This window comes from Genypterus blacodes, unplaced genomic scaffold (assembly GCF_046128005.1).
Source record: "Genypterus blacodes isolate CSIRO-AG114 ecotype Tasmania unplaced genomic scaffold, CSIRO-AGI_Gbla_v1 ptg000073l_1, whole genome shotgun sequence".
Taxonomy (NCBI): domain Eukaryota; kingdom Metazoa; phylum Chordata; class Actinopteri; order Ophidiiformes; family Ophidiidae; genus Genypterus; species Genypterus blacodes.
In genome coordinates, this window is record NW_027466883.1 from 3,498,762 (window position 1) to 3,524,764 (window position 26,003).

The 26,003-nt window shown below is 45.5% G+C and overlaps 2 protein-coding genes across 3 annotated transcripts; one reads left to right on the top strand and one right to left on the bottom strand.

Annotated features, from left to right (window-relative positions):
* Positions 1-971: 971 nt before the first annotated feature.
* On the bottom strand, positions 972-2,390 carry ghsra (growth hormone secretagogue receptor a). The gene is made up of 2 exons (XM_076157659.1): positions 1,544-2,390; positions 972-1,285 (listed from the first exon to the last, which is right to left on the bottom strand). The coding sequence occupies exons 1-2, from the start codon at positions 2,388-2,390 to the stop codon at positions 972-974; spliced, it is 1,161 nt and encodes a 386-aa protein (XP_076013774.1).
* A 3,217-nt stretch (positions 2,391-5,607) lies between these two features.
* On the top strand, positions 5,608-25,416 carry pld1a (phospholipase D1a). 2 transcript variants are annotated; one of them, XM_076157421.1, is made up of 26 exons: positions 5,608-5,782; positions 12,428-12,646; positions 12,996-13,165; positions 13,466-13,608; positions 14,041-14,152; positions 14,467-14,532; positions 15,172-15,230; positions 15,369-15,461; positions 16,371-16,523; positions 16,639-16,788; positions 17,639-17,722; positions 18,693-18,774; positions 18,880-18,990; positions 19,113-19,298; positions 19,414-19,627; positions 19,733-19,861; positions 20,255-20,373; positions 20,633-20,746; positions 21,389-21,499; positions 21,630-21,718; positions 21,838-21,951; positions 22,084-22,133; positions 22,245-22,379; positions 22,864-23,017; positions 23,223-23,340; positions 23,458-25,416. In XM_076157421.1, the coding sequence occupies exons 2-26, from the start codon at positions 12,460-12,462 to the stop codon at positions 23,680-23,682; spliced, it is 3,168 nt and encodes a 1,055-aa protein (XP_076013536.1). In that variant the 5' UTR covers positions 5,608-5,782; positions 12,428-12,459; the 3' UTR covers positions 23,683-25,416. The 2 variants fall into 2 exon arrangements, 1 of the variants encoding a protein (XP_076013536.1); XR_012964200.1 differs by lacking the exons at positions 22,084-22,133; positions 23,223-23,340; positions 23,458-25,416 and having other exon boundaries at positions 22,864-23,001.
* Positions 25,417-26,003: the final 587 nt, after the last annotated feature.

A 26,003-nucleotide genomic window follows, 5' to 3' on the forward strand; every position in this document is an offset into this window, starting at 1 on the left:
TTTCCATTATATACAAACGTTAAACATCACTTTAGTTGGAATATAACTGTTGTCTTCGGAGTCTACATGGTCTTTCCGACAGAACTAGAATAAGGAGAATAGGCTTGTGTGTGTTCGGTCATCTGTGACCATTAAATCATAGTGACGTCCACTCAAGGTCTCCTGAAGTACATTTCTATTTTTTCAGACAATTTCTTTTCATTAGTAACAGGCAGGGATGTTCTATCATTATAAAAATTTGACAGAATCATAGATCTATGTTTGACATGTTTACATTCTGGAAATCGTTGAATAACTGACAGGAATGTTCATTTTATGGATGTTCCATTAGGCAGCATACAGTACAGCATGGACTTGAATTTCCAAGATACAGGGCATCCAGAGAGAGGAACACACACAGATATTGATAAACAAACATAGAACCGGCAACATTTTTAGACACACTGATAGAGGCTCTCTCCAACAAATGACATGCATCACACTTGCGCACACACACACACTCCATTCAATCACTCTCTCTCTCTCTCTCTCTCTCTCTCTCTCTCTCTCTCTCTCTCTCACACTCTCTCACGCACACACACTGCACCTCTGCCCCTCTCTAATGGAGTACAGAAAAGTGCCACAAGTTCTACAGTGCTTTTCTTTGTCATCCAGAATATGTAAGGCAATTGTAATGATGTGCGTGTGGTCAATCTACCGTCTCGTCCTGTGTGCACATTTAGATCGATGTAGCCATTTCGGGCTTTCAAATTGCTGCTGAAAAGCTGTTGAATAGAGGACGGCGCTTGATTGCAGTTCGTCTGACGCACATCGAGGTGACGCAGGCTCGTAAGGCTTTGCTCATCTGCTGCTCCTTTCAGTCCCACACAAATAAAGGCAAGTGCTGAGGTCACAATGGCAGAGCGCTGTCATTTTTCAGCCTGAATGACAAAAATAATGGGTGGTGCGTTCAGTGTCCTTAACACTTTTTTTTAGAAGCTGACTGTCGACTCTGTCCAGCCTGTCAGGCCGTCTCCCTTCACGGTGCTGGCAGTGCGGCCCCGGGGAGGTTGGCTGCCGGTCAGCCCGAACAGACGTGCCGCTGCACCCCGGTACTTCCAGGACATGGTGTTGTAGAGGATGGGATTGATGGCGGCGCTCAGGTAGAAGAGAACCACCGCCACAAAGCTGCAGTACTCGGCGAGCACGGACAGCAGCGGGGAGGGAGCATCCAGGGAGCGGAACTGCAGGTAGCGTCCCACGTGGAATGGCAGCCAGCACAGGACGAAGGCCAGCACCACCACCACTGCAGGAGGATGAAGAGAGGATGAGGAGGAAGAGGAGTGGGGATGTGAAGGAAGTGAGGGGAGAGGAGAGGAGGAATGTGAAGTTTGCTTTGGGAATAAAGGAATTTACACATTACACATTACTGATCCCCTATGCCAAAATGACTTTCCTTATGTTTACATTATAACTTCCCCTCAATACACTTACTCAGGGTTGAGCCAAGTGAGCCACATTCAGTAAACAGATCCAAATAACAAGTAAAACTCTATAAACCTACCCAGCATCTTGATGGTCTGTCTGTTGCTCTTGTCCCTGTGAGCCATGCGGGAGCTGTTTGTCTCTCTGTGTCTCTGCCACAGGCGGCGGCCTATGAGGCTGTACAGCACCGTGAGCAAGAACACGGGCAGGAAGAAGAACACGGAGCTCAGCCACACCATGGCGCCCATCAGGCCGGACTCCACGGCGTAGTGCGTCATCTTACACTCCCGGGTGTCCCCATCATCATCCTCCTGGGACGGGGACACCGTCTCGTTCAACATGGACCCCGGCGGCGTCCCCATGTTGTACCGCTCCACTCCCACCATAAGAAACACAGGCCCGGCGCTCAGCAGCGACACAGTCCAGAGGAGGAGGATGAGGGCGCGGACCCGCCGTTTGGTCACCAGGGCCTTTGCGCGCAGCGGGAAGCAGATGGCCAAGTAGCGCTCCACGGACAGAGCGGTGATGCTGAGGATGGTGGAGTACGTGCACGACTCTGACACAAACTGAAAGAGCTTACAGAGCGCGTCCCCGAAACGCCAAGGCCGGTACCTCCACATCCGGTACAGGTCCAGGGGCATGCAGAGGAATATGAGCAGGTCCGACACCGCCATGCTGCACAGGTACAGGTTGGTGGTGGTGCGCATGTCCCGGTACTTGCTGACCACCAAGATGGTCATGACGTTCCCTGTGACCCCCACCAGAAAGAGAAGCGTGCAGGCGATGGTGATGGCTGTGAGCAGAGGGATGGAGTAGTAGTTGAGAGGAGGCTGATCAAAGGGGCCGCCTTCCCGTGTGGCATTGAAGGTCTCCTCCCAGCTGCAGTTATGGGAGAGGCACAGCGAGAGGTTGGGCCAGGAGGGCATGCTGGCTCCGCACGGTCATTCACGGGGCCATGTGCGGCCCAGGATGCGGAAAGAACCCCCGATGTGCTGGGACTCCTCTTTCCCTCCCATCACCACCATAAGTCACTTTAGAGGAGAGCGGTGAAGGTTCAATGTCAATGCAGGAAAACAACAGTGAAACGGCGAAACGAGGTTCAAATGAGGTTCGATCACACTTCTGCGCTTTGAAAGGACGTCGGACTTTAGAATGTCCTCTTCCTCATCTGTATTACGCGCGACTTGTCAGAGCCCCAACACCGGGGAAAGCAGGGGAAAGCAGTTGATCAAAAGAAGTGTAAGTAGAAGCAGAAAATATTGTATACCTGCAAGACGCATTAGCTGAAATTAAAGGAACTACAGCGGAAAAAAACGCAGAGTAAAAAGGAAATCAGAATCAGAATCAGAGAGAGTTAGACTCACACGATTGTTAGATTGTTTGCAAGACACCAGCATGAATGCTTTGGGGGGTAAACAAGAAAGGAAAAGATTAGGATCCTCCATGCGCCGCGTTCCCAACTGTTCCCATCGCCAGGAGCGCGCAGCCGGCACCGGGCAGGAGGATGAAGAGGAGGAGGAGGAGGCGGCGGCGAGTGAGTCACAGCCTCCGGGTCCGGAGCGACTCTTGGGGCCGGGGGGTCTCAACCAGAGACGAACGGGTAAACAACCACCACCGTCAAAACAAACACAATGTGATGGATCGGAGACAATTTGATCAAAGTCACAAGCACGATGAAGGAGCGACGCATCGTCAACATAGTCATGCGGACCGGATGTTGAGCGTGTTCAAGAAGAAGAAGAAGAAGAAGAAGAAGAAGAAGAGGATACAAGTTGCTCTCCCGAGTTTGCTCCTGCAGGTGTGCGGCACAAGTTCAGTGTGATCCGGTGCTCCCAGTGGACACGACATCACAACCAGGTGAAGTGATGGAGTTCCAGGGAGGGAGGGGTGGGGTGGTGAGTCTGAGGGGTGGGGGGGAGGAGAGGGAGGGAGGGAGGGAGTCCACGATGCTGCAACGCCACCTATAGGCGGTGTCAGGGAAGTGATGAATGGAGGACATAAATGCTGAACAATTTCCAATGAGCTCGGTTGTAAGCAGAAGGAAGAAACAAAACGCTGTGCAGAAAACCGGTCCAAAAGTCTGCCCAAGTGTCTTTGAGCAAACTATCAATCTCTCCTGCGATCATCAAGGCGTGTGTGTGCTGCTTCAGTGAGCTGAGTCTAAAGCTATTTAGGGGGATTCTAGGTGCACCGTTGTTGCTGTATGCTGGTGTGTGAAGTCATTGATGCTTAATCCGCCTGATGTGCTCTCAGCCCTGGTAGAATCACATCATTCCACACACCAGTATCAAATTGCATTAAAGGCAGTCTGACGCAAAGCCATAATGAAATTTCAGAAATGAGAATAGAGGCCGTATTGGCATCTTATGTCAAACACCGCCTCAGAAGTAGACGTGACTCAGGTTCAGATATTTACCTGTACCATCCAAATACTGTCATCATCTTCCATTCGTTTGGTCCGTTCACACAGAATGATGTGAAAGTGAAACATTGCTCCTGTCGTTGTGGTTTTGAAGTGTTTAGTTGTCGTTGCTGGGAGCTCCACTGTAGATGCAAATGATCACACAACTAATCTGACTGACTCTTGATGTGATCCTCAGGCTTCACATGTTGTTGTTATCTCTGCACTTTGCGCTGCCTTCCAGCATAGACCATTATGTTTATGACCACATGATCATAATGAGAGAGAGAGAGAGAGAGAGAGAGAGAGAGAGATCAGAGTAACAGATTGAACACAAGAAGAACACAGGAGACATCGGTGTCATTCTGTCAAACACAATCCTTCATCACGGCTGGGTATGTATACAGCTAGATATGTCTGCCTTTGGGTCTTTGATCATACAAATGTGTGTGTGTGTGTGTGTGTGTGTGTGTGTGTGTGTGTGAGTTTGTATAGAGTTGATTGGCCGCCTCAGCTCCTCAGCTACTTTGTGCTCTGCCTTCTAAACAGATTTCAGCGGCGCCTCTGCTCATAAATGGTTCTGTAATGATGATGGAAACAAACAACAACAGGTGGATTCACTATCATTTACACAAAAAGAACATGACAAAATTGGACACAGGGCAGTTTCCTAGACACGGCAGGAGGAAATAAAAGAGTTGTTGTCACTGAAATGTTACAGCCATTACTCAGCCTTCCCTGTTTGTTTGGTCGTTTTATGGTTTTACAATAGCGAACAGCGTTGGTTTAAGTTCCTAATATAAGGCCTCATATGTTCCATGAGGACCTGTGCTTCATACTTTCCCATTGTTCGTCTCTGTGTTTGACCTTTTTATGTCTTTATGACTGTGTCGTCTGCACGTACATGATGGTGCATACATTTTACAATACATTTACTCCATTATTGTATGAGTCTTTTTAACAGCCGTTTCCATGTCTGCTTTTGAAGTTCGCTTTGGTTTCTTTGTTAATTGAAGTCGGCCGACCATTGGAGTGTGAATGTGTCATCATCTATTGCTGTGTGTATCCAGGTTGTAGTGGGCAAGAGTTGAAAGTCCCATTCACACTGATTCACACAGAGATTAATGAACCGTGCTATGAGGCGGCAGTACTGAACTTTAGCCACAAGATGGCAGAAGAGTTAAGTTTTTGTTTGGTATGTGAAAGATTGTAAAGCTCATTAAGGGGAAGCTCACACACACATTAGAAGAGAGAGGGAGAGAGAGAGAGAGAGATGCACCAGCTCCACAGACACCCACACACACACACACACACGCGCGCCCCCCCCCCCCCCCCCCCCCACACACACACACATGCACACACATCTTTGCAGAGAAAGAGAGAGACATGTTCTTCTTCTACACAACATTGTAGACAAACAATACACATGTATATTTACACAGACAGATACACTCAAAACATTAACACACACACACACACACACACACACACACACACAGTAAGGCCAAAACACAGTGGGAAGATGACGACACAGCAGTCAAGACAGTCTGACTGTACTTTCTCCATGAACTGCTCGTCCTCCTGAGCCAAAATTCCTGCACCTTTTCGTCCAATGACAGCGGCCCGTGGGTGGATCCTCACGCTGAAACCCAACTGATTGGCTATGTAGTTTCAGAGGCCCCTCCCTCCTTGAGGAGTTGGTGAGAGTTCACTGTTAGTTAGCTGAGCCACTCTAACAGTTACACAAGAGAGGGAACACCAGGAGTGTAAGCGGCTGCAGTGTGTTTGTCTGATCAGCTGGAGAGAGGCTGTGTGTGTCTGTCTGTGTGTCTCAGTGCTGTTGTCCATTTAAGTCCAGCCCAGTGGACGTGTATGAGACTGAGCAACATGTGGACTGGATGTCCACAAAAAGAGCAGGTTGGTAACGTCTCCTTCTGTCTTCCTCTCCTTGTGTCTCTGTGTCTGCTGGTTCTATTTGCGTCCATGGAAGGGGGGATGTGTGTGTGTGTGTCTGTTACACTCCTAGGGTTTGGGTTGTCAGTGGTATCATATAGAGGAGTGTGTGTTCGAGTCTGCTAGTTGTCAGGGGATACTAGAAGAATGCCTACAGAAACGGTGCCCAGCACTCTGAGTGTCTATTTGTGGAGGAGAGGTGTGTGTGTTTGTGTGTGTGTGTGTGTGTGTGTGTGTGTGTGTGTGTGTGTGTGTGTGTGTGTGTGTGTGTGTGTGTGTGTGTGTGTGTGTGAGAGAGAGAGAGAGGGTGTGTGAAAAGTCTCGCTTAAAGAGTTTTTGGTCCACAAGCGGAGGGTGTGTACTCTTACAAGTGTGTGATAGTTGTTGTGCAAGACATCAAAGCTGCATATCCATCAAAGCATTTTTTTGATATACCTGTGTGTGTGTGTGAGCGTGTGTGTGTGTGAGAGTGTGCGTGTGTGTGTTTGTCTGCTGCCCCCCTGCTCACACGCTGCTGTGAAAGTCAGTTGCTACAGCTGGAATGTCATGAGAAAGCAGGAGATATTTTCCTTCTCTTTCTACCCTTCGCACCCAACACACACACACACACACGCATACACACACGCGCACACACACACACACACACACACACGTACACTATTCTCCTCCCTACCCTCTTGAACACCTCTCTCTCTCTCTTTCATTCTTTCTTACTCTCTCTCTTCTTTTCTTCTGTTGTGGGTATAATCGATCTGCGTGACCCTTGACCTGTGGCATTCAGGCGTCTTCCTCCCCGGTGCGGCACAGACAGTAGGATCGCGACCCCTTGGGGCCCTTTCCTGTGTGTGCCGTGCCAACGTAAACACAAACTTTTATGAACTTAATTCCTGCTTCAGGCCCCTGTGTGTGTGTGTGTGTGTGTGTGTGTGTGTGTGTGTGTGTGTGTGTGTGTGTGTGTGTGTGTGTGTGTGTGTGTGTGTGTGTGTGTGTGTGTGTGTGTGTGTGTGTGTGTGTGTGTGTGTGTGTGTGTGTGTGTGTGTGTGTGTGTGTGCATATGGACCTGTTCCCCCAGGAATGCCTATCAATTATTAATCTAAAGAGGAGGAGACAGAAAGTGGTCACACACTCTCTTCATTGAATCCAGACAAACTTGAACCACACGCTTCACAGATGTTGTTCTGAGGTTCATTCCCTCCATATGTTTCAGACTCTCCACCCGTGTCATGAGAGTATTTATAGCTGATGCGGGGAGGGTTGTGGGTTTGTGCGTTTGTGTCTAGTGTGTCGTTTTTGCTGACGCAGCGTTTACATCTCTCTTCATCTCTCTTTAACTTATTCATTTCACAGTGGCTTGCATCGGGCGGCGCATTATGACAACGCTGAGCCTAACAGATGAATTTAGATGGCAGCTTATACGCCTGCATACCTCCACCAGGGCCGAACAAGCCCAGATAAATTGTCAAAAGACGATGATAGTAAAGAACTGTTACTCTTTGAAACTTATTGCATCTGTATGTTATCTGTCTCATCAGATAAATATGACAGATTTTCTCCCCATCAGTTCATGAGTTTTGAAGAAAACGACCAAAAAAAGAGGAAAACAAGCCCGATGTCGCAATGTTCAGAAAAAAAACATTTCCTGGATCTGCCCTTGGAGTCAGACCAACAGCAAAGTGTGATGTGTTCTTCCTCAAACTATTCCTGCCCATTTAACAAGCTCTTGCTTTTCGAGTAACCCTGCTGATAATGGAGGTAAAAAAACATCAACTCTGAGCACTTTGGCCTTTGGAAATGGTTTGGTCATTTCCACTATGGGATTTGCTGGGACTTAGCAGAACTTGGCTGAAAGAGAGAGAGAGAGAGAGAAAGAGAGAGAGAGAGGGAGAGAGAGACGTCCCCTCTCGGCTTCAGCACAATGATGCCCTGTATTGCCACAGGCAGAACTCCGCTCCGGTGATGACGCAGTGTTCTCTCGCTCTCGCTCTTTCTCTCGCTCTCTCTCTCTTTTTGTCTGGCATCTACTGAGTGTCTCGCTTTCTCTGCCTCTCTCTGACCGTCCTTGTCCCCTCGTTCCGTGGTGTGAAGGATTAGATAATAGGCAGCTTTAGTGTGGGCAGATAAAGAGAGGCGGTGCAGATCTCTCTCATTGGATCCCTCCATCTTCTTTCTCTCTCTCTCTCTCTCTCTCTCTCTCTCTCTCTCTCTCTCTCTTTGGGCCATCTGTGCCACAAGGAGCTTGGCACCACAGTTTCTGTAAATGCCAAGCTTTGGGTATGTTATTATTATTGTACACGTGTATATGTGTGAGTTTGTAAACAAGTTTCTGAGAGCGTGTTTGTCACACACACACACTTTGTGCACGTGTGTGTCATCTCTTTAAAAATATTTCTATCATTCAGTGCGTTTGGGATGTCAAGGCTGTCTTCACTCATAGATGATGCATCTCACAGGTTCTGAACACTTATTGGTTAATCAGTGACAAGTCGTGCTGATGTTGACACAGGTGTTTCATCCGCCTCCAGTGTTCTCTCATCATTTGACACGTTTCAAGGGTGTCTCACAGGCAGGGACAAGTGGGAGTGTCAGGGGACGTGTGAGGAACAGGCAGCCTTCTCCTGCTGCAAAGTTCAGCTCCATTCAGACATCTAGAGAGCAGCTCAGATCAATTTGTACAAATATACAAACGACAACGACAACAATGAGACGGTGGAAGTGACAATGACTACAGTAATGCCTATAATTATTAAAAAAGAGAAGCTTGAAGCCTTAACATTGTCACTCATACCTCCATCAAGGCCCAACGTGGTCCTTGGATTTCCCTTTTTTTCCCAATATAAAGCCGGACGTTCCCTCACAAGACTCCACTTTTTCTTTGTATTGTTACCCAGGGAACTGAGATAACAAATAAACTAAAATAAACAATCATCTTCCCTTAAAGTGAGAGTGTTGTGTGATCTTGTGTGATTTGAGGGATTTGCACCCATAATCTGCTGCTCATCACCAACATCACACTGCCTTCATGAACCTCAGTTCTTTGTTAAAGATCGTCAAATGTGTGTAGGCCAGGAAATGTGATGTAAGTCTTCTTTATAAAAGTTTCTTTTCTGCGTCACAGCCGGAAAAAAGTGCGTCCTTGAGATTCCCAGATTCCCTCCAATCCATAAATAGTCAGGAAACTTTGTTTTATGCACAATGTAAGATTCAATCCAACTTGATTTTAATGTAGAGTTTTTCAGATTGAGTTGGGATTAAACATGACATCTGCATTCATAGCTTTGGTCTTATTAGAATCAGTGCTGGTTGGTTGCTGCATGACGAGTGTAGTGATTTGTTTTTAACGGTTCCGTTGCTCAGGGTGAAACTCTAAATTTCCCATGAGTCTCACATTAAAAAGATGAGACGCTTAACTTCTCGTCCCCTCTCGTCCTCTCGTCCCCTCTCCTCCCCTCTTGTCTCCTCTCGTCCCCTCTTCTCCCCTCTCGTCCCCTCTCCTCCCCTCTTGTCCCCTCTTGTCCCCTCTCGTCCTCTCTCGTCCTCTCTCCTCCCCTCTTGTCCCCTCTCGTCCCCTCTCGTCCCCTCTCATCCTCTCTCGTCCTCTCTCGTCCTCTCTCGTCTCCTCTCCTCCCCTCTTGTCCCCTCTCGTCCTCTCTCGTCCCTTCTCGTCCCCTCTCCTCCCATCTTGTCCCCTCTCGTCCTCTCTCGTCCCCTCTCCTCCCCTCTTGTCCTCTCTCGCCCTCGCCAAACCTCCACGCTGCCTCTCCCACTCATGATTTCGCAGTGCATTGACTCTGACTGACTGACATTTAAGAGGACGCCACCATGAAGGGAGAGGTGGGAGCTCATAGCTGTTGATATTTATACATGAGCAGCTCCCTGGCTGTTAAAACTATCACCATAACAACAGAGCAGGAAGCAGGAAGTAGGCAGCATGCCATCGGAATGGAGCGGAGAGATAACTCCTCCGTACTCCCCCGCTTACTCTCTAGCTCTCTTTGCTCTCCCATCAGGTTGCATTAACCAAGATACCAAGTGCATATGTGTGTGTGTGTGTGTGTGTGTGTGTGTGTGTGTGTGTGTGTGTGTGTGTGTGTGTGTGTGTGTGTGTGTGTGTGTGTGTGTGTGTGTGTGTGTGTGTGTGTGTGTGTGTGTGTGTGTGTGTGTGTGTGTGTGTGTGTGTGTGTGTGTGTGTGTGTGTGTGTGTGTGTGTGTTTGTGTGTTGTGTGTGCACATACATTTGACATCTGAGGCTACACACACTGTCAGCGCTCCATGTCCCGCTGCAGTTGACCTCAGTGTGGGTCAAGCCCATGGTGGCGGTTCATGAGTATTCTTAGAGCAAGATAGATAACCGCCCTGTTATGAATACTTCATCCCAGGATCTTCCCATTCTTCCCATTGTGCCTGATCAAATCGAATGGAGACAATGGTTTTGAAGGCGCGTCTGCAAAGTGCCGGCCGAGACTGAAGCGTACAGAACAAACACAAGCTTTTACGACGACGTCTTTATGTCTGTTAGAAAGCTTGGTAGCATAAAAAGCAACAGCAGGATTTTGATAAAATACCGACAACGACGGAGCATAAAGGGTTAAAAATAACTTAAAATTTTTAATCAACGGCTTCCTGTTTGAGAAATAAATGACACAGAACAAACAAGCCGACATGGAACAGTGTTTTCTGCAGGCAACTAGTGACTGTTGGTGATTTTCGTCAGACAGTGTGAACACGTCGTGTCTTGTTCATGTGCGGGAATGTTTACTGTAGCGCACTTGTGTGTGTGTGTTCCCATGTTGTTTGCTCATCATTAACCTTTTGTTTATAAACTCTCATGAAGAACTGCACAGTTTGAAAGGAAAGGGCAGATTTGTCTTACAACTGTACAAAGTTGTGTGTGTGTGTGTGATTGTTCGAAAGTGAAAAGATGAGGCTGTGTGTGTTCAGACAATAACGATAGCCATAACGTTGAGGTATGAACATCAATGTGCCGTGACTGTAGCATTATAAGCTTCCATCTGCCCCCCAGCCCTGTTTTGAGACACAGGGCTTCACATTCTTGCCATTCCCTCTCACTGAACTCGTACAACTTTTGATTTTTTATGATACTAAAGCCATAAATGAGAAAAATATAAAAATAACCCCACCAGCATAAAGCATCCATCCCAGTGTGTGTGTGTGTGTGTGTGTGTGTGTGTGTGTGTGTGTGTTTGTGTGTGTGTGTGTGTGTGTGTGTGTGTGTGTCTTGCCTCGCCTCCAGGGTGAACTGTCTAGACTCCTGTCCAATCACCAAAATCTCATCCCGTGATCCACTTTCTCAGCAACTTAACCGTCGTTTTCATCCAGCGTGCACAGCAGTGATACGGAAATCAACAGCAGAAGTTAATCAGTGTGTTGTTTTTTTTTGGGACATTAAAACTTTGCTACTGTTTGCAAAATTGCCTCCTCTTGCGTTAATAAAAGAAGTACTGCTATTGTTTTGCCCACACGCCCGGATGCAGGGATTAGATGGACGGGGACATGTTGTACTCGGATCAGACTTCGTTCTGCTTTCAATCAAACGTGTCACTTTCCCTTTTCTTTTACCTCTCCCACGCATATTTGTTTACAATCCTACATCCTCCTCTTTGGTTTGCGTGAGTCACATCACGTCAGGTAAAGGCAGTAAGAACATGAAGAGTTTCACTTCATCAAAATGAATTGCTTTTACCGCTAATGGGGAGAAGAGAAGTACTGGACATTAAATATTTAGATGGTTGCTTGTTTCAAAAATGTTGATGCTGAAAAACAACAAAGGAAGACGAAGAAACTGTAAGAAACACATTTTACTGGCCTGGTCTCTATGTTGCTGATGTTTTCTTGCGCATGATTCCAACTTTCCTTCCTTTTACTTCCTCTTTCTGCCTCCCTGTGGGTCAGTTAAAAGGCTTGTTGTTGCAGGGACTGTTAGATTCCCACACCCTGCCTGTGTCCTGGTTTGGGATTTAATGGGGAACTGGTTTGGCAGGTTTAAATCATCTTAAGAATCCTTTATTTCATGAAATAAAGCCGATGGGAGCAAAGGCGTACACACTCTCTAGTGATGGATGTGATGTAATTACTGTTTGTAGTTGATGTGTGCGAGTGCTGTATGTATTTTCAGGTGACTACGTGTAACCATGGTGACTGTTGTGAGGACTAAACTTAGTCAGCATTGCGGTGTGTGTTATGTTTACGCCTAGGGGGAATTACATCAGCGGGATTTTGGATCCGAGTCCAGCTCGTCTTTCAGTGATACAACGCTGACAAAGAAAGTGTGATGTCATTCGTAGGGAGTCTGTTATGAAAGGGAACCGTCCCAAATTTTGACGGAGACGTTTGTTTGATTCATTGATGGCTGGGTCAGGGGGAGAAGGTTTAAAAACTCCAAACTCTCTCTCTCTCTCTTTCCGTTTGTCTCTCCGCCCTCTCCCTCCCACAGCCGTCTATGACAACATACTCTTAGTCATCTTAGTCAACAAAACAGTTTCGCCCTTTATGAAATAAGTCTAATAATCTCTTCTCTCCCCTGCTTACAAAAATATAATGTGATCCTTGCATGACCTCTGACCTTGAATGTCTTCTACTTCTCTCCACTAGGGGTGCCCTGCTCTGGGGTCTGAGTGCTAAGCATGCTGGGTAAAGCCCCGTCCACCACCAGCTCACTCAACCTGGTGAAATCCGAAGTGTCAAACCCAACTGAGGAATTCCAGGACTCGCACGACGGCATCAGGATGGCCGACCTCGTGGAGAGCTTGGATACCAGAGAGTTGGACTTCGAGGAAGGGGAGGAGAACGACTCTGATGGAAACTACTTAGGTGCTTGTGTGTGTGGGTGTGGGTTATATTATCTGATACCGATAGACTCTTAGAAGAGAAGTGAAGTGATGAAACATTTAACTACTTAACCAAATAGTTGGATATTTGTTAACCAGTGCTACAAAGCGATCAGTATATGTGTTGAAGTGTCCTTGAGCAAGACATCAACATGGTAACAAATTGATAATACGTTGACGTTTGTTCTCAGTAAACGTTGGAAATGAAATTGTCTTATGAAGAAGTCATTTTCCATCATCCAACTCAAACATGAAGCTCTGCAGGCTACTTCCTGTCCATTAAGCAGCAGGAGCTAAAGAACACACTCCCGCACCTTGTGTCCGTCTCGCAGGGGACTGCCGTATCCCGTTTTCAGCGGTGTACGCCACAGTGGGCTTTAAGGAGGGCAGCGCCAAGGTTTACCTCCCCACCGTCCCTGTGACCGCCAAGATCCTGGAGGTGGAGCGATTCACCACAGCACAGGATCGATTTAACCTGTCTCACCACCGCAGCGTCAACAAGGTGCCGCTACCGTCCTCACGCCTCCCTCACTTATTGATCATGATCAGTTCAATAAGAATCATTAATTATCAACACAATGAATCATTTTGCCGTGATAGCTGAGTTAACTGGCAGAGTTGTACACACACCACAGTTTGAGATCCTGAAATGTTATCATGAATCACTATATTCTTTCCCTTATCCTTTGCGTCTTAACTTCTAAAATATTCTATTCCTTATGTAACTCCCTCTCTCTCTCCCTCTCTCACATCCTCTTCTACTCCTTCAATGGTGTGTGTGTGTGTGTGTGTGTGTCTGTAGTCTCTTCCAGCTGTGTTTAACATTGAGCTGAGGCACGGCGAGTTTATCTGGGTGATAAAGAGGAAGGAGAAACACTTCATGGAGCTGCACAGAGAGCTGAGGACGTACAAAACCTTCATGAGGATACCGCTGCCGTCGCGCAGGTCCGTTCGCAAACACAAGCACAGACACACACACATGCATATTGAGACTTGTACAAAGACGCGGGTACACATTTCCATACAAGTGTAAACAAATATTCCCAGTGTAGTGTTGCAGTGGAGTATAATTGACATGGAAAGCAATGAATGTGACAGCAGTGTCATGCAAAGTGTATGAATGTGCTGCCTGTTGTGTTTTATAGGAGTGTGTACAATACACAGTACAACACAGCATTGTACTGTCGCCTGTACTAATACAAACACGGAATAGAACTGAGTACATGCATAGATAACCACGTGCACTCACATGTTGTCTGTTATTTATGTGTTAGAGGAGAAGGCATACCTCCACAAAGGCCGAGCAGCCCCCCCCCCCTGAAATCCGTGCTAAAGCCTCTTTTTAATTTTTAATTCAAGTGCTCTTGTTTGTCTCAGCCACACGGTGAGGAGGAGGACGGTGAGGAAGAGTGAGGTGAGGGAGATGCCCTCCCTGCCCAGAGGTGGAGGAGATGACCTGGTGCGAGATGAGCAGGTCTCCAGCAGGCGGGTACGCTGCCGCCAACGAGCCCACCTCTTTCCACGCTCCAGTCTTTTTATATCTCTACTTCATGGCAAGGCGCCCTCTCTCTCTCTCTCTCTCGCTTGCTCCCGCTCTCCCTGTTTCTCTCTCCCTCTCTGCACTCACTTGTTGCCATGGCGCCTAACTCCTTGCCAACACGTGTATCCTCTAAAACATTTGAAGCATGTGTGTGTGTGTGTGTGTGTGCGAGCGTGTGTGTGTGTGTGTGTGTGTGTGTGTATGTGTACATGAGTGTTGATAAGCATGGATTTCATAAATACTGCATGTGCGTGTTTCTACAGAAACAGTTAGAAGACTATCTGAACAAGCTGCTGAAGATGGCCTTGTACCGTAAATATCACCACACTGTGAGTAACTGTAAAGCCACTGAACCACCGCAAGCTGTGACACTCAAACATAACCTCATATTGTTAATAATGACTGCCTGCCAACATAGAAATCCAAACGTATAAGTCATTTTGTTCGCAACATCAATTTCCTTGGATATGAGTCAAAGGCTTGGGGCTTAAATGTAAATGTAATTAGCAGTGTTTCCCTGTGGTTGCACTCATGGAGGCGAGTTAACACAGGCCATTGGTCTGTGTTTACCCAAAGCACCGTGTCTGTTTAATGTTAACACCATCAAAGAATTTAAAGATGCTATTACTGCGCTTACAAGTTGACATTATCAGCAAAAATGTCCTTTAAATGTCTGGGAAAAGGAAGTGCAGTACTTTTTGTTGTGCTACATTTGCTTTATTCGTATGAAGGAAGGAGCCTTCATAGGAGGAGAGGAGTGTTTAGAGGATGTGAAGTAATGGCGCTGTGTGTGTTGTGTGTTGACACGCTCAGTAATGCTCTGACACATACAGAGGTCACTGTGACAGCCTCGCCTTCAGGTGGATGATTTGTGCGGAGCTAAAAGCCTCCAGCTCGTGTGTGTGTGTCTACGAAGGATTTTGTATCTTTGTGTGGTAAAAGTTTGTTTTCTTCCTCTCTATTTTCAGATGGAGTTCATTGACGTCAGCCAGCTGTCTTTCATCCACGATTTAGGGCCCAAAGGACTGTGAGCATTCTCTCTTCTCCGAATGGCGTTTCTCTCCATCTGTCCATCTGAAACATTTGCGTTACAACTTTACAATCCTTTCAAGGGAAATGTACCGCTTTTACCGCCTAATATTGCTCTTCATCATGCATTTTTCAGGGAGGGGATGATCTCCAAGCGTTCAGGAGGGCACCGTATCCCTGGTATGAACTGCTGCGGTCACGGCCAAGCCTGCTACCACTGGTCCAAACGGTGAGTGGTTACCTCCTCTAAAGCCTTTATGTTGCTTGTTCAGTTATTTCTTTTGCAGGATTACTCTAAAAATGTTGGACCAATTGTGATGAAATGTGTGTGAAATGTAGATGCAGACCCTGAGCCAGTGTTTGATCCAAGAATAACATAAATGATGTCTTTACATTGCAAAATATGCAGATTTTCTATATTTTTGTTGGTTTCTTTAAAAGTAAGACACCAATCAGGCATATTTACTCCCTGATAAACCACTAATAGGTGCAAGTCTGGTCTGGATCAATAGGTGCATGAACAGGGAGGGGGAACTAATGGGATCTATCTTTGAATATCTACCTCAGGTCATAGAAGAGGAAGAAAAATGTGCTTGGTTTTGTTTTTAATTACTTTTTCTCTTGCAGCCTTTTGTCTGAAAATGTGGGAGTGCTGCACGTTGTGTATAAAATAAATGAAACGTGGCAAGATGCTGTCACGGTGTGGGTGTTCAACCACAGTCACCATTAATTAGCATTTATAGTGAGAATGTTTCACAGAGTAACTTGCTGACAAAATGTGCAGCAGCTTGAAATCTATATATTTAGTGTAGAATCTCCAGCACACACACACACACACACACACACACACACACACACACACACACACACACACACACACACACACACACACACACACACACACTGTCTTTGTCTTTCTATTTCTTACCAACAGCCAAATTATTATGTCATCAGTTTCATTGTTGTCAACAATCCCACACATTTGGAACCTTCAGCTTTTCCACCTACGGCCCCGTGGTGCTTCTCATCCTACACCCTTTCCTAAAAACAAGCAACATAAGATATGTTAAAAAGCAATAAGAGAGCTGCTCTATTTTACATCAAACTTGATGATGATGATGGTGTGTATTATGTGCAGCTGGTTGGTGGTGAAGGACTCGTTCTTGGTGTACATGAAGCCAGACTCTGGGGCCATCTCCTTTGTCTTGCTCGTGGATAAAGAGTTCTGCATCAAGATGGACTCCAAAGACACAGACACCAAACACGGCGTCCGCATCGACAGCCTCTCCAGGTTATATTTCTGTTTGTGTGTGAGTTAGCATTCTAATGCATGTTTGTTTCTCTGCATCGGGTGCGTGCGTGTGTACTTCATGCACGCCCGTGTGTGTGTTCCTTTCTCCTCACAGGACCCTGGTGTTTAAGTGCAGCAGTTACAGACATGCCCGCTGGTGGGGTCAGAGCATCGAGAACTTTGTCAGGGCTCACGGGAAGGCGTTCCTGCGAGATCACCGCTTTGGATCGTTCGCGCAGGAGGAGGAGAACATCCCTGCCAAATGGTAACTGCACTGGATGGGCCAACAAGCAAATGGCAGCTGAAATTCCAAGTGGATGCTTGAGTGGATGAGCGTTAAAGCGCGCACACACGCTTTGAAATGCTTTAATGTGCAACAAAACGATCAACTTCTATTCTCCCGTTGTGGCAGCACCATTCTGCAGACTGAAGGCAAACAAGCCATTTCAGGTACTATCTGTTTAAGGCCCCTGTCTGCGCTGTTCTGATTGGCTGTGTCAATCTGCTGACCTAAGCACTTGCTGACCTCATTCTTGGGAGTCACATGTACACTTATAGGTTTGTCATAGTGGACACTTGAGCGCGTGAACCTCTAGTTTCAACACAAACTCCCTCTTTGGTCACACTATAAAACAAACAATTAATCCAATATCTCCCCTTTAAGTAAATGCTTCTTACAAAAGATTTTCATCCAGTAACAAAACTGAAGGTATCTAATGTGCAGTACTCCATATTTATTATGTTTATATAAGACACAGACTGTTTTGCTGCGCCCTAATGTTTCTCTGTCTGCCAGACGCTGTAGTTATGAATCACCCTGTCGATGATGTGATGATCTTTGTACTCAGCATGAAGTCCTGTCAACTTATGAAAGGGAAGTTGTCTTATGTCACACAGATATGGGAGTAGCCTGTGGTTGGTAGAGGTGTCATAAAGTTTAAAATGACTGATTGACACTGTTGTCTTGTTTTGCGTCAGTCTGCTGATGGCTTACACATGGTGGTGTCACAGTTTTGAGGCAAGTTGTGACAAGAAAAGGGAGAATAGTGACAGGCAATAATAAACTGTGTGTGTGTGTGTGTGAATACTGGTTTAACTGTGTTTCATCTGTGTAGGTATGTGAATGGGAAGACCTACATGGAGGATGTGGCCAATGCTCTGGAGGAGGCAAAGGAGGAGATCTTCATCACAGACTGGTGGTGAGTCTCACTCGCTCACTCACTCACTCGCTCACACACACACACACACACACACACACACACACACACACACACACACACACACACACACACACACACACACAGTTGGACTTGTATTATTGGCTACTGCGGAATTTTAATCGCTTATCCTTGTAGTTTTATCGACACACACACACAATGTTTTTGCCAAAGACCTGCTTGGCCGACAGCTAGTGTAGTACACACTGTTACATATTACATTATCTATGCCACACAAGTCCAACAATGGCACTGGCTCTAATTACAGCCTCACACACCCAGAATAGAAATCCACTGACTCGTCTCCGTATCTGTTTACACTGCTGCTCAACACCCCTTTGTCCATCTGTCTGTCTCTCTCCTGCCATCGCCCTACATCCTTTCTTTACCCCTCCTCCTCGTCTATTATTCTTTCTTTTTCTTTACCTGTTGTGTTCCCTTATCGGACCCATCATATATATCTACTTCAGTCTATCAAAACTTAAACCCAATCAGTAGTTTCTTGAGATATTTGAAATATACGAGTCTGTCTGTACGAATGACCGCGTACAACCTCAGCATAATTTCAGCTATAATAATTTCAGGTCCCTCACGCTGGCTGGCAGTGGAGCTGTTTGACATGACGAAAATCCCTGTGTTGTAAGTCAGTAATCACCGGGCTTATGGTCTGTGTAATGTGAACCGATGGTGTTGCAGATGTGTTCTGGATGCCAAAGCAAGTGACTCAGGCAGCAGTATGACGTGTGTGTCATGTGTGGCATGACTGTTATGTATATATAGAGCAGAAAGGCAATTAACGGTAAACATTATGTCTCACCATAATGTAATCCCATTGTGTTTATGTCATTATATTGTCATTTTATGGGTAGAAAGGAATTTTCTATCCGTGGAAGGATTCCGTTTTACTGATCCTAATCTTTCTGGGTGTGCGTTTTTGTCGTCTCTTGTTCAGGCTGAGTCCAGAGATCTTCTTGAAGAGGCCTGTGGTCGAGGGCAACAGGTGGAGGCTGGACTGTATCCTCAAACGCAAAGCGGTACTCCAGCCTAATATGAGGATTATTTGATAACTAACTATAAATCTCCTAGTCACAGAAACTAGTTTCCCAAAATATATCGTATATTCCTCTTTGTGTCCACAGCAACAAGGAGTTCGCATCTTTGTGATGTTGTATAAAGAGGTGGAACTCGCTCTGGGGATCAACTCAGGCTACAGCAAGAGGACGCTAATGCACCTGCACCCCAACGTCAAGGTAAGAGAGAGATAGAGAGAGTGATTGAGAGAGGAGTATGGGTGCAAGTTTTATTGTCCTCTATTCAGGTTTCCACGGCAATTCTTATTGTAGTTTGTTGTGTATGTATGTGTTTGATCCAGGTGATGCGCCATCCAGACCACGTGTCCTCCTCTGTCTATCTGTGGGCTCACCACGAGAAGATTGTCGTCATTGACCAATCCGTGGCCTTCGTTGGTGGGATCGACCTGGCGTACGGTCGCTGGGACGACAGAGAACACCGGATGACAGACGTCGGAAGTGTGACGCGCTCTGTGGCCCTGGAACAGGTCATACAGGATGGACAGTACAGCAGGGATGTGATATTGTGCCACTTAATTATCCCTCACACTGTCCTCCACCGCCACCCCCCTCCCCCCTCCCCTATTGTTTTGACCTCTCCAGGCCGCCTCCGCCAACGCTTCATCCAATAAGCGCGCGCCCTCTGCTGATGCTGTCTCCCAGAGCAACGGGCGAGGGACATCGTCATGCGAAACTGTGGATTTGCCCAAGCTGAAGGGGATGGGACGCAACAGGAGGGCACGCTTCAGTCTGTACAGGCACCTGCACAAACACACGGTGCAGCACGCCGACAGCGTCAGCAGCGTCGACAGTGCAGGTATGCGTTTGTATGAGAGAGAAGCAAATCATCACACAGGCAAACATCCAGCATGATTTATTTGTGTGTGTATGTGTGTGTGTGTGTGTGTGTGTGTGTGTGTAGGGAGCGGCTCTGTTCAAAGCCTGAAGACAGGTGTGGGAGAGTTGATGGGCAACACTCGATTCTGGCATGGAAAAGACTACTGCAACTTTGTCTACAAGGACTGGATCCAGCTGGAGAAACCTTTTGATGGTCTGATGTCACACACACACACACACACACACACACACACACACACACACACACACACACACACACACACACACACACACACACACACACACACACACACACACACACACACACACACACACACTTTCCTCTCACTACTTAGTTTCTTGTTTTTAGTATGCAAAGCCCTAGTTAAAATATATCCTGGCCGCAGGTTTTATGGAAAAGATTCATTACAAAATACTGACCAAATAAAGACTGGGACTGTTCCTCTTCGTCTTTCTTTCCCTTTGCATCATCTCTCCTCTTCCTCACATCCTCTATTTTGCCATCATCTTCCTCATCCTTCTTACATAGATTCTTTAATCTAGCCCCTTTTTGTGTTTCTAACGCTACACTCTGTGTTGTGTCCAGACTTCATAGACAGGTACACCACTCCCAGAATGCCTTGGCATGACATCGCCTCGGTCGTCCACGGCAAAGCAGCCCGTGATGTGGCGAGGCATTTCATCCAGCGCTGGAACTTCACTAAGGTGTGTTTCTGGTGAAAAAGTGTCACGTTTACCCCTATTTTTGACCTGACAGCAGTACATGTACGTGCATAAACTGGACAATAAACACTAACTTGGCTAAATCATAGGGAAAGTTTGGCTGGCAGCTGAAGAAAAAACACACTCATGCTTTCCATGGCACATTGCTTTTCCTCCGTCTGGTTCTCTGCTCCATTTGCTCCATTTCCCTCCTCTTTTGACGCTCTATTCAACCTCTCTATGCTCTCTCTCTATCTTGCAGATCATGAAGCCAAAGTATCGCTCTCTGTCTTACCCCTTCCTGCTGCCCAAGTCTCACTCGTGTGCCAGCGAGCTCAGATACCAGGTGCCTGACAGTGTCACCACTAAAGTGCAGGTGAGATAAAAAAACATCAACATCATCCTGAATATGAATTATGAATATGAAGGCAGTCACCATCCAAAGGCAAAAAAACAGCCGCTGTCAGAGGATTATAGAGGAAGCATTTGGAACACTTCCTTCGAATTCCAGTGGGCACATCGTCATGCACAACTGGAGAGAGATAAAAGAGAGGGAGCTCTAAAACACTCCTCTTGGGTTATGTAACAAGCAAAGCTCCACCTCAGGAGTGTTTTTACCCTCAATATGCGCTGGTTTACCTTTCTTTTCATTCTTATTAATGTTTGGTGGGTTTACTCCCCCAAATCTGTATTAAATACCTAGGGACCAATCAAAGCTACTGTGTGTAACTTTTTAAAACACTTGCTGTAATTCCCTTGACGTCCCGAAAGCAAGCACGAAAACCTTGAGCTTGTCAAAATACCACCATTTACCACAAACACACATTGTCACATTACAATGATCATTATTTGTGTAGTGTGCACATCTATGGGAGCATAATCAACATAATGATAATGCAGAGGTAGCAATGTTTTTTTTTTTATGTACACACATCTATGAAAAAGTGTGTGTGTGTGTGTGTGATGTGTCGCCTTTTTATGCATTCCTGCACTGTTGATACTTTTCTCTGTGTATAAGCTGTTGCGGTCAGCAGCGGATTGGTCAGCGGGCATAAAGTACCATGAGGAGTCCATCCACAATGCCTACATCCAGGTTATCGCCAAGAGCAAACACTACATCTACATCGAGGTAAAACAGCCGTGATGACATAAAGACGAGCAGTATGATGTTTTATTAAGATCTTCATTTAAAAGCCTGACACTTTTCCCTCATGTTCATTCATGTTCCTTCCTTCCTTCCTTCCTTCCTCCCGTCTCAGAACCAGTTCTTTATCAGCTGTGCCGACAACAGGTTGGTCTACAACAAAATCGGAGACGCTATCATCGAAAGGATCCTCAGAGCACACAAGTACGACCTTTTGTTTCATGTTTTGTTTGCGTAAGGAGCGTTGTATTTGGTTATGTTAATATTTTATAGGTGAGAGTTTCGCTTGAATCCGTCTTCTCTTGATTTTCTGGTTTTCATAGGGAGGGTAAGAAGTTCCGCGTATATGTTGTCACCCCTCTGCTGCCTGGCTTCGAGGGTGACATCACCACAGGAGGAGGGAACGCCATTCAGGCTGTCATGCACTTCAACTACAGGTTGGCCGCACGCAATTTTAATATATATCCTGATTTTGTCAGACTTTTATTTTGAAAGGGCACCAGAGGTGGCAATGTCATTCTTTACTTCTAGAGTATTAATTTGAGTTTAAATCACTTTTTTTTCCTCAGAACCATGATTAGAGGAGAATACTCCATCATCTCCCAACTGAAAAAAGAGAGTACGCACCAGAATATATGTTACACTGCATTATAATTACAGAATATGATTCATGTAATTATGTCAGTCTAAGCCTCTCCTCTCCTCTCCTCTCCTCTCCTCTCCTCTTTAGTGGACGACCACTGGATGAACTACATCTCCTTTGCGGGCCTGCGGACTCACGCTGAGCTGGAGGGCCGTTTGGTCACAGAGCTCATCTACGTCCACAGCAAGATGCTCATCGCTGATGACAACACTGTAATCATCGGTCAGTCTGTCTTTCATTTGCTCTCTCACACTCTTCATGCTCTTTGTCTTTACGCCATCACAACATGACAGACTGACAATTCTCAGTGTCTCTGTGTGCTTATAAATATCTCTGACTTGCTGTAGCTCTGCTGTGCCCCCTGCTGGCTGGTTTGGTTTATCATTACTCCACTTATGTGATGAGTATCTTCAAGAGGCTTTTTCTAAGTGCTCTCTATCTCTTTAGTCAGATTCCATTCTATGAATTATTAACAGCCTTTTTTTATTATCTGAGAATGTCAACAATATCATTAAGATCTTCGCAGTGCAGGAGTGTTAACGCCCATTACAAATCAATGTGTTTAAGGATTTTAAGCGAGTTCTTGTTATTGTTCGCCCCTTGTACTTTTCATTCTTAAAGCTAATAACATCCCTGAATGAGGTCAGGCCAATCTGTAAAATGAATGAAGAGATTCAATTTCCATCCATACTTGTATTTGTTCCAGGTTCAGCCAACATCAATGACAGAAGCATGCTGGGTAAACGTGACAGTGAGGTGGCTGTGATCGTGGAGGACTCAGAGAAGGTTACCTCAGTAATGGATGGGCAGGAGTATCAAGCGGGACCCTATGCACTACAGCTACGGCTGGAATGTTTCAGGTGTGTGTGTGTGTGTGTGTGTACAAGTGCATGACTGTGTGTATGGATATTCAAGATTACAGCCTTGTGTTTTTTCTTGCCATTCACAGTCCTAAAACAACAATTCTTAATGCTTCTGTATATCATTTAAAAAAGGTTCACTGACATTTCTCTTTCCTCCTCTTTGTTTCCCCCTCATTCTGCACTTCTCCGTCTCTCTGTGCAGGACCATCCTGGGAGGCCACACTGACACCAGCATTGATGTCTGTGACCCCATCAGCGACCGTTTCTATAAAGAAGTATGGATGACCACGGCAGGTCGCAATGCCACCATTTACGAGAAGGTAGTGTTGGAGCAATGTTAAATCTGTCAACCAGGGGGTGCCTGGTCTAACACAAATTAAGATCTGTGTGAATGAATTTTGTATCCATAACATGACCATTTGTATGTTTTTCTATAGGTGTTCAAGTGTCTTCCTTCCTCCCTGGTGAGGAACATGGTGGAGCTGGAGCAGTACCAATCCAGACCCGGCCTGGCTCACACTGACCTGGCCCGTGCTCAGGAGGAGCTGCGCAAAATCCGAGGCTTCCTGGTTCAGTTTCCTCTGGACTTCCTCTCTGAACACAACCTCATGCCCTCCGTTGGAACAAAGGAGGCCATGGTCCCGACTGAGATCTGGACATAATATGACTTAAGACCCTCCCCTACACGCTTCCACATCTGATTTTTTTTTTTTGTATTCCTGTGAAGAGCGAAATCTCTGGAATTTGTCCATCCTCGATGTGTAATATTGGATAAGTATGGGAAACTGCCATAGTAATATCATCCAGAATGAACGCCTCATCTGAGCTCTCATGTGGATTGATGTGACTGCCAGGCATTGATAAATATCCCCAATCCGATGCTACTGAGCGAGACGACACATTAGTTACATTTAGCTTTGATGATAATTAAATTTTTGGGTCGGAAAAGTGACCCAGGGATCGATCATGATTGTGTGGCCACTGCACTCAAACTGTGGATCTGAAGAACTGGCACATGAACCTTTGGGTTTTGGGAATCAAACTCAACTCTGGATGCTTAGACCTGTGGACTGCGGAAGAACACACAAGACAGCCAGGATCTCTATAGGGATCAAGAGTGACGTAGAAGTAAAATGCTCTTAAACATTTGGGTCCTATTTGAAGATATGGCAACGTATACACAGAGAAGAAACTGGTGCATGTAATTGACGTATGCTCATTAGGTGCGTTGTGCTACAGTACGCATGTCATGTAGTTGTTGGGCCTGCATCTGTGCTGCTTTAGACTAAATACCTGAATAGTAAAGCTGCTTAACCTCGCATCTATCGCGAGGAACTTTCCAATACACGTGTCGTACAAGCAGTCAGTCGATATATTTGGTTCAACCGTGAAGCATGATACGTACTAATGAAGCTCATTTCTTGCCATAATGTATGTACCAATCAAAACTCTGGTGTATTTACTGTCAAATGTATTTTCTGAGGCAGATATAAATGATGAACTTTCTACACTCTGTGCTGAAGTAAGGAAAGCTTATCAGTTTGTGCTCTCAAGGTCGATTATGAAGTCTATATGGAAGGCTGGATCAGACAATCACCCTGGAATTTCAAAACCCTTAGTCATTTCCTCTTTGCTCAACAGAGGGCACTAGCTTCTTGAAAATGTCTCAATATAATGGCAGTTGCTTTGAATACAGTGCAGAAAAAAATACCAAGCTTGCTCAGCCAAAACAACCTTTCAAGAAGTTCTTCCTATGAATTTCACGCCCTGTAATTAGAAAAGTGATTGGTGCAGGTGTGGCTGTGAAACTGGAATGGTGATGGATTGACTTTCTCGTTGGAATTATCACTTCTTTGGAATTCAGTTCAGCCCTCTTGGAAACGGTCAACACACTTTTGTTTCTTTCTTTCATTGTTTTGTTGCACATGATCCTCTTTAATTGTATTACGTTTCTTACCAACTTGTGAATTAGTGGGGATTTTTTAAATGAACAATATGGACAACAGACCACTGTATTGTTCAAGCCTGAAAAATAAATGAAAATAAATTAATGTGGGGAATTTATAAAACTTACAAGAACCTGATCATTTCAGTACATTGTCTTTGTTTCTACAAAGAGCGTAATATTGTGAAATGTTTTTACTTTTTGTACAAACATCTGTCTATTCTTTCCCCTGCCTGTATTTGTCAATGCATTATTTATGTAATGTGTATCATTTAACATTCTTTCAAACATTATTTTTAAAATGAGAAATGTATTGTTTTTGGATTTGTAACCTATTTTTCTCTGACAACTGTCTCTTTCCTGCTCTTTACTGTCCTCTATGCACAATACATTTTTGTACAGTTGAAAGGTTCTTACTGTAAATGGCTCATAAATAAAACAACCCGTGGAATTTCTAGTCAATATGAGAACAGCAGCAGCAGTGTACAATGAAACACACTAAACCTGTGTGACCTTTTGGTCTAATTAGATCTCCATTTTAGGAGTAACTTGTAAGGATGAGGCATGTTGAGTAAGGTTTCAAGCCAGTTTTGTTACCTGAGATTTCTTGGGAATTATAGTTACACCCTGCAGCACAAGTTTCAGCTTTAGACTCACTTACCTAAAGGAACTCTTTCCCGTGCCAATTTTTTTTTTTGTTGCTTTTACTGTCTTACATGTATTACTTACTTGGAATAGAAGGGTAAAATGAGACTGAGATCAATTATGATATTAGTTTGTTATGTTAACTAGTGACTATTAAACAACCCCCTTACACACTCACACACAGAAAAAGAAATCCCCCAAATAGACTCAATATCTCAAATATGCACTAAATGCACAAAATGTTACTTTCCACGTCTCATTGATTACATCCATTGTCTCATCAGCACAATGTATTATGTGAACAGTAGGAAACTTTGGAGCGTCCTCTGCGTCTCTCTCTCTCTCTCTCTCTCTCTCTCTCTCTCTCTCTCTCTCTCTCTCTCCGGGGGGGCT

Coding starts and splice junctions, on each gene's coding strand:
- ghsra (XM_076157659.1), bottom strand. CDS start 2,390: ATGCCCTCCTGGCCCAACCTCTCGCTGTGCCTCTCCCATAACTGCAGC. Junction 1,286..1,543: donor ACAGACCATCAAGATGCTGG/GTAGGTTTATAG, acceptor ATCCTCCTGCAG/TGGTGGTGGTGCTGGCCTTC.
- pld1a (XM_076157421.1), top strand. CDS start 12,460: ATGCTGGGTAAAGCCCCGTCCACCACCAGCTCACTCAACCTGGTGAAA. Junction 19,628..19,732: donor CAGCAGCGTCGACAGTGCAG/GTATGCGTTTGT, acceptor GTGTGTGTGTAG/GGAGCGGCTCTGTTCAAAGC. Junction 22,134..22,244: donor CTCCCAACTGAAAAAAGAGA/GTACGCACCAGA, acceptor TCTCCTCTTTAG/TGGACGACCACTGGATGAAC.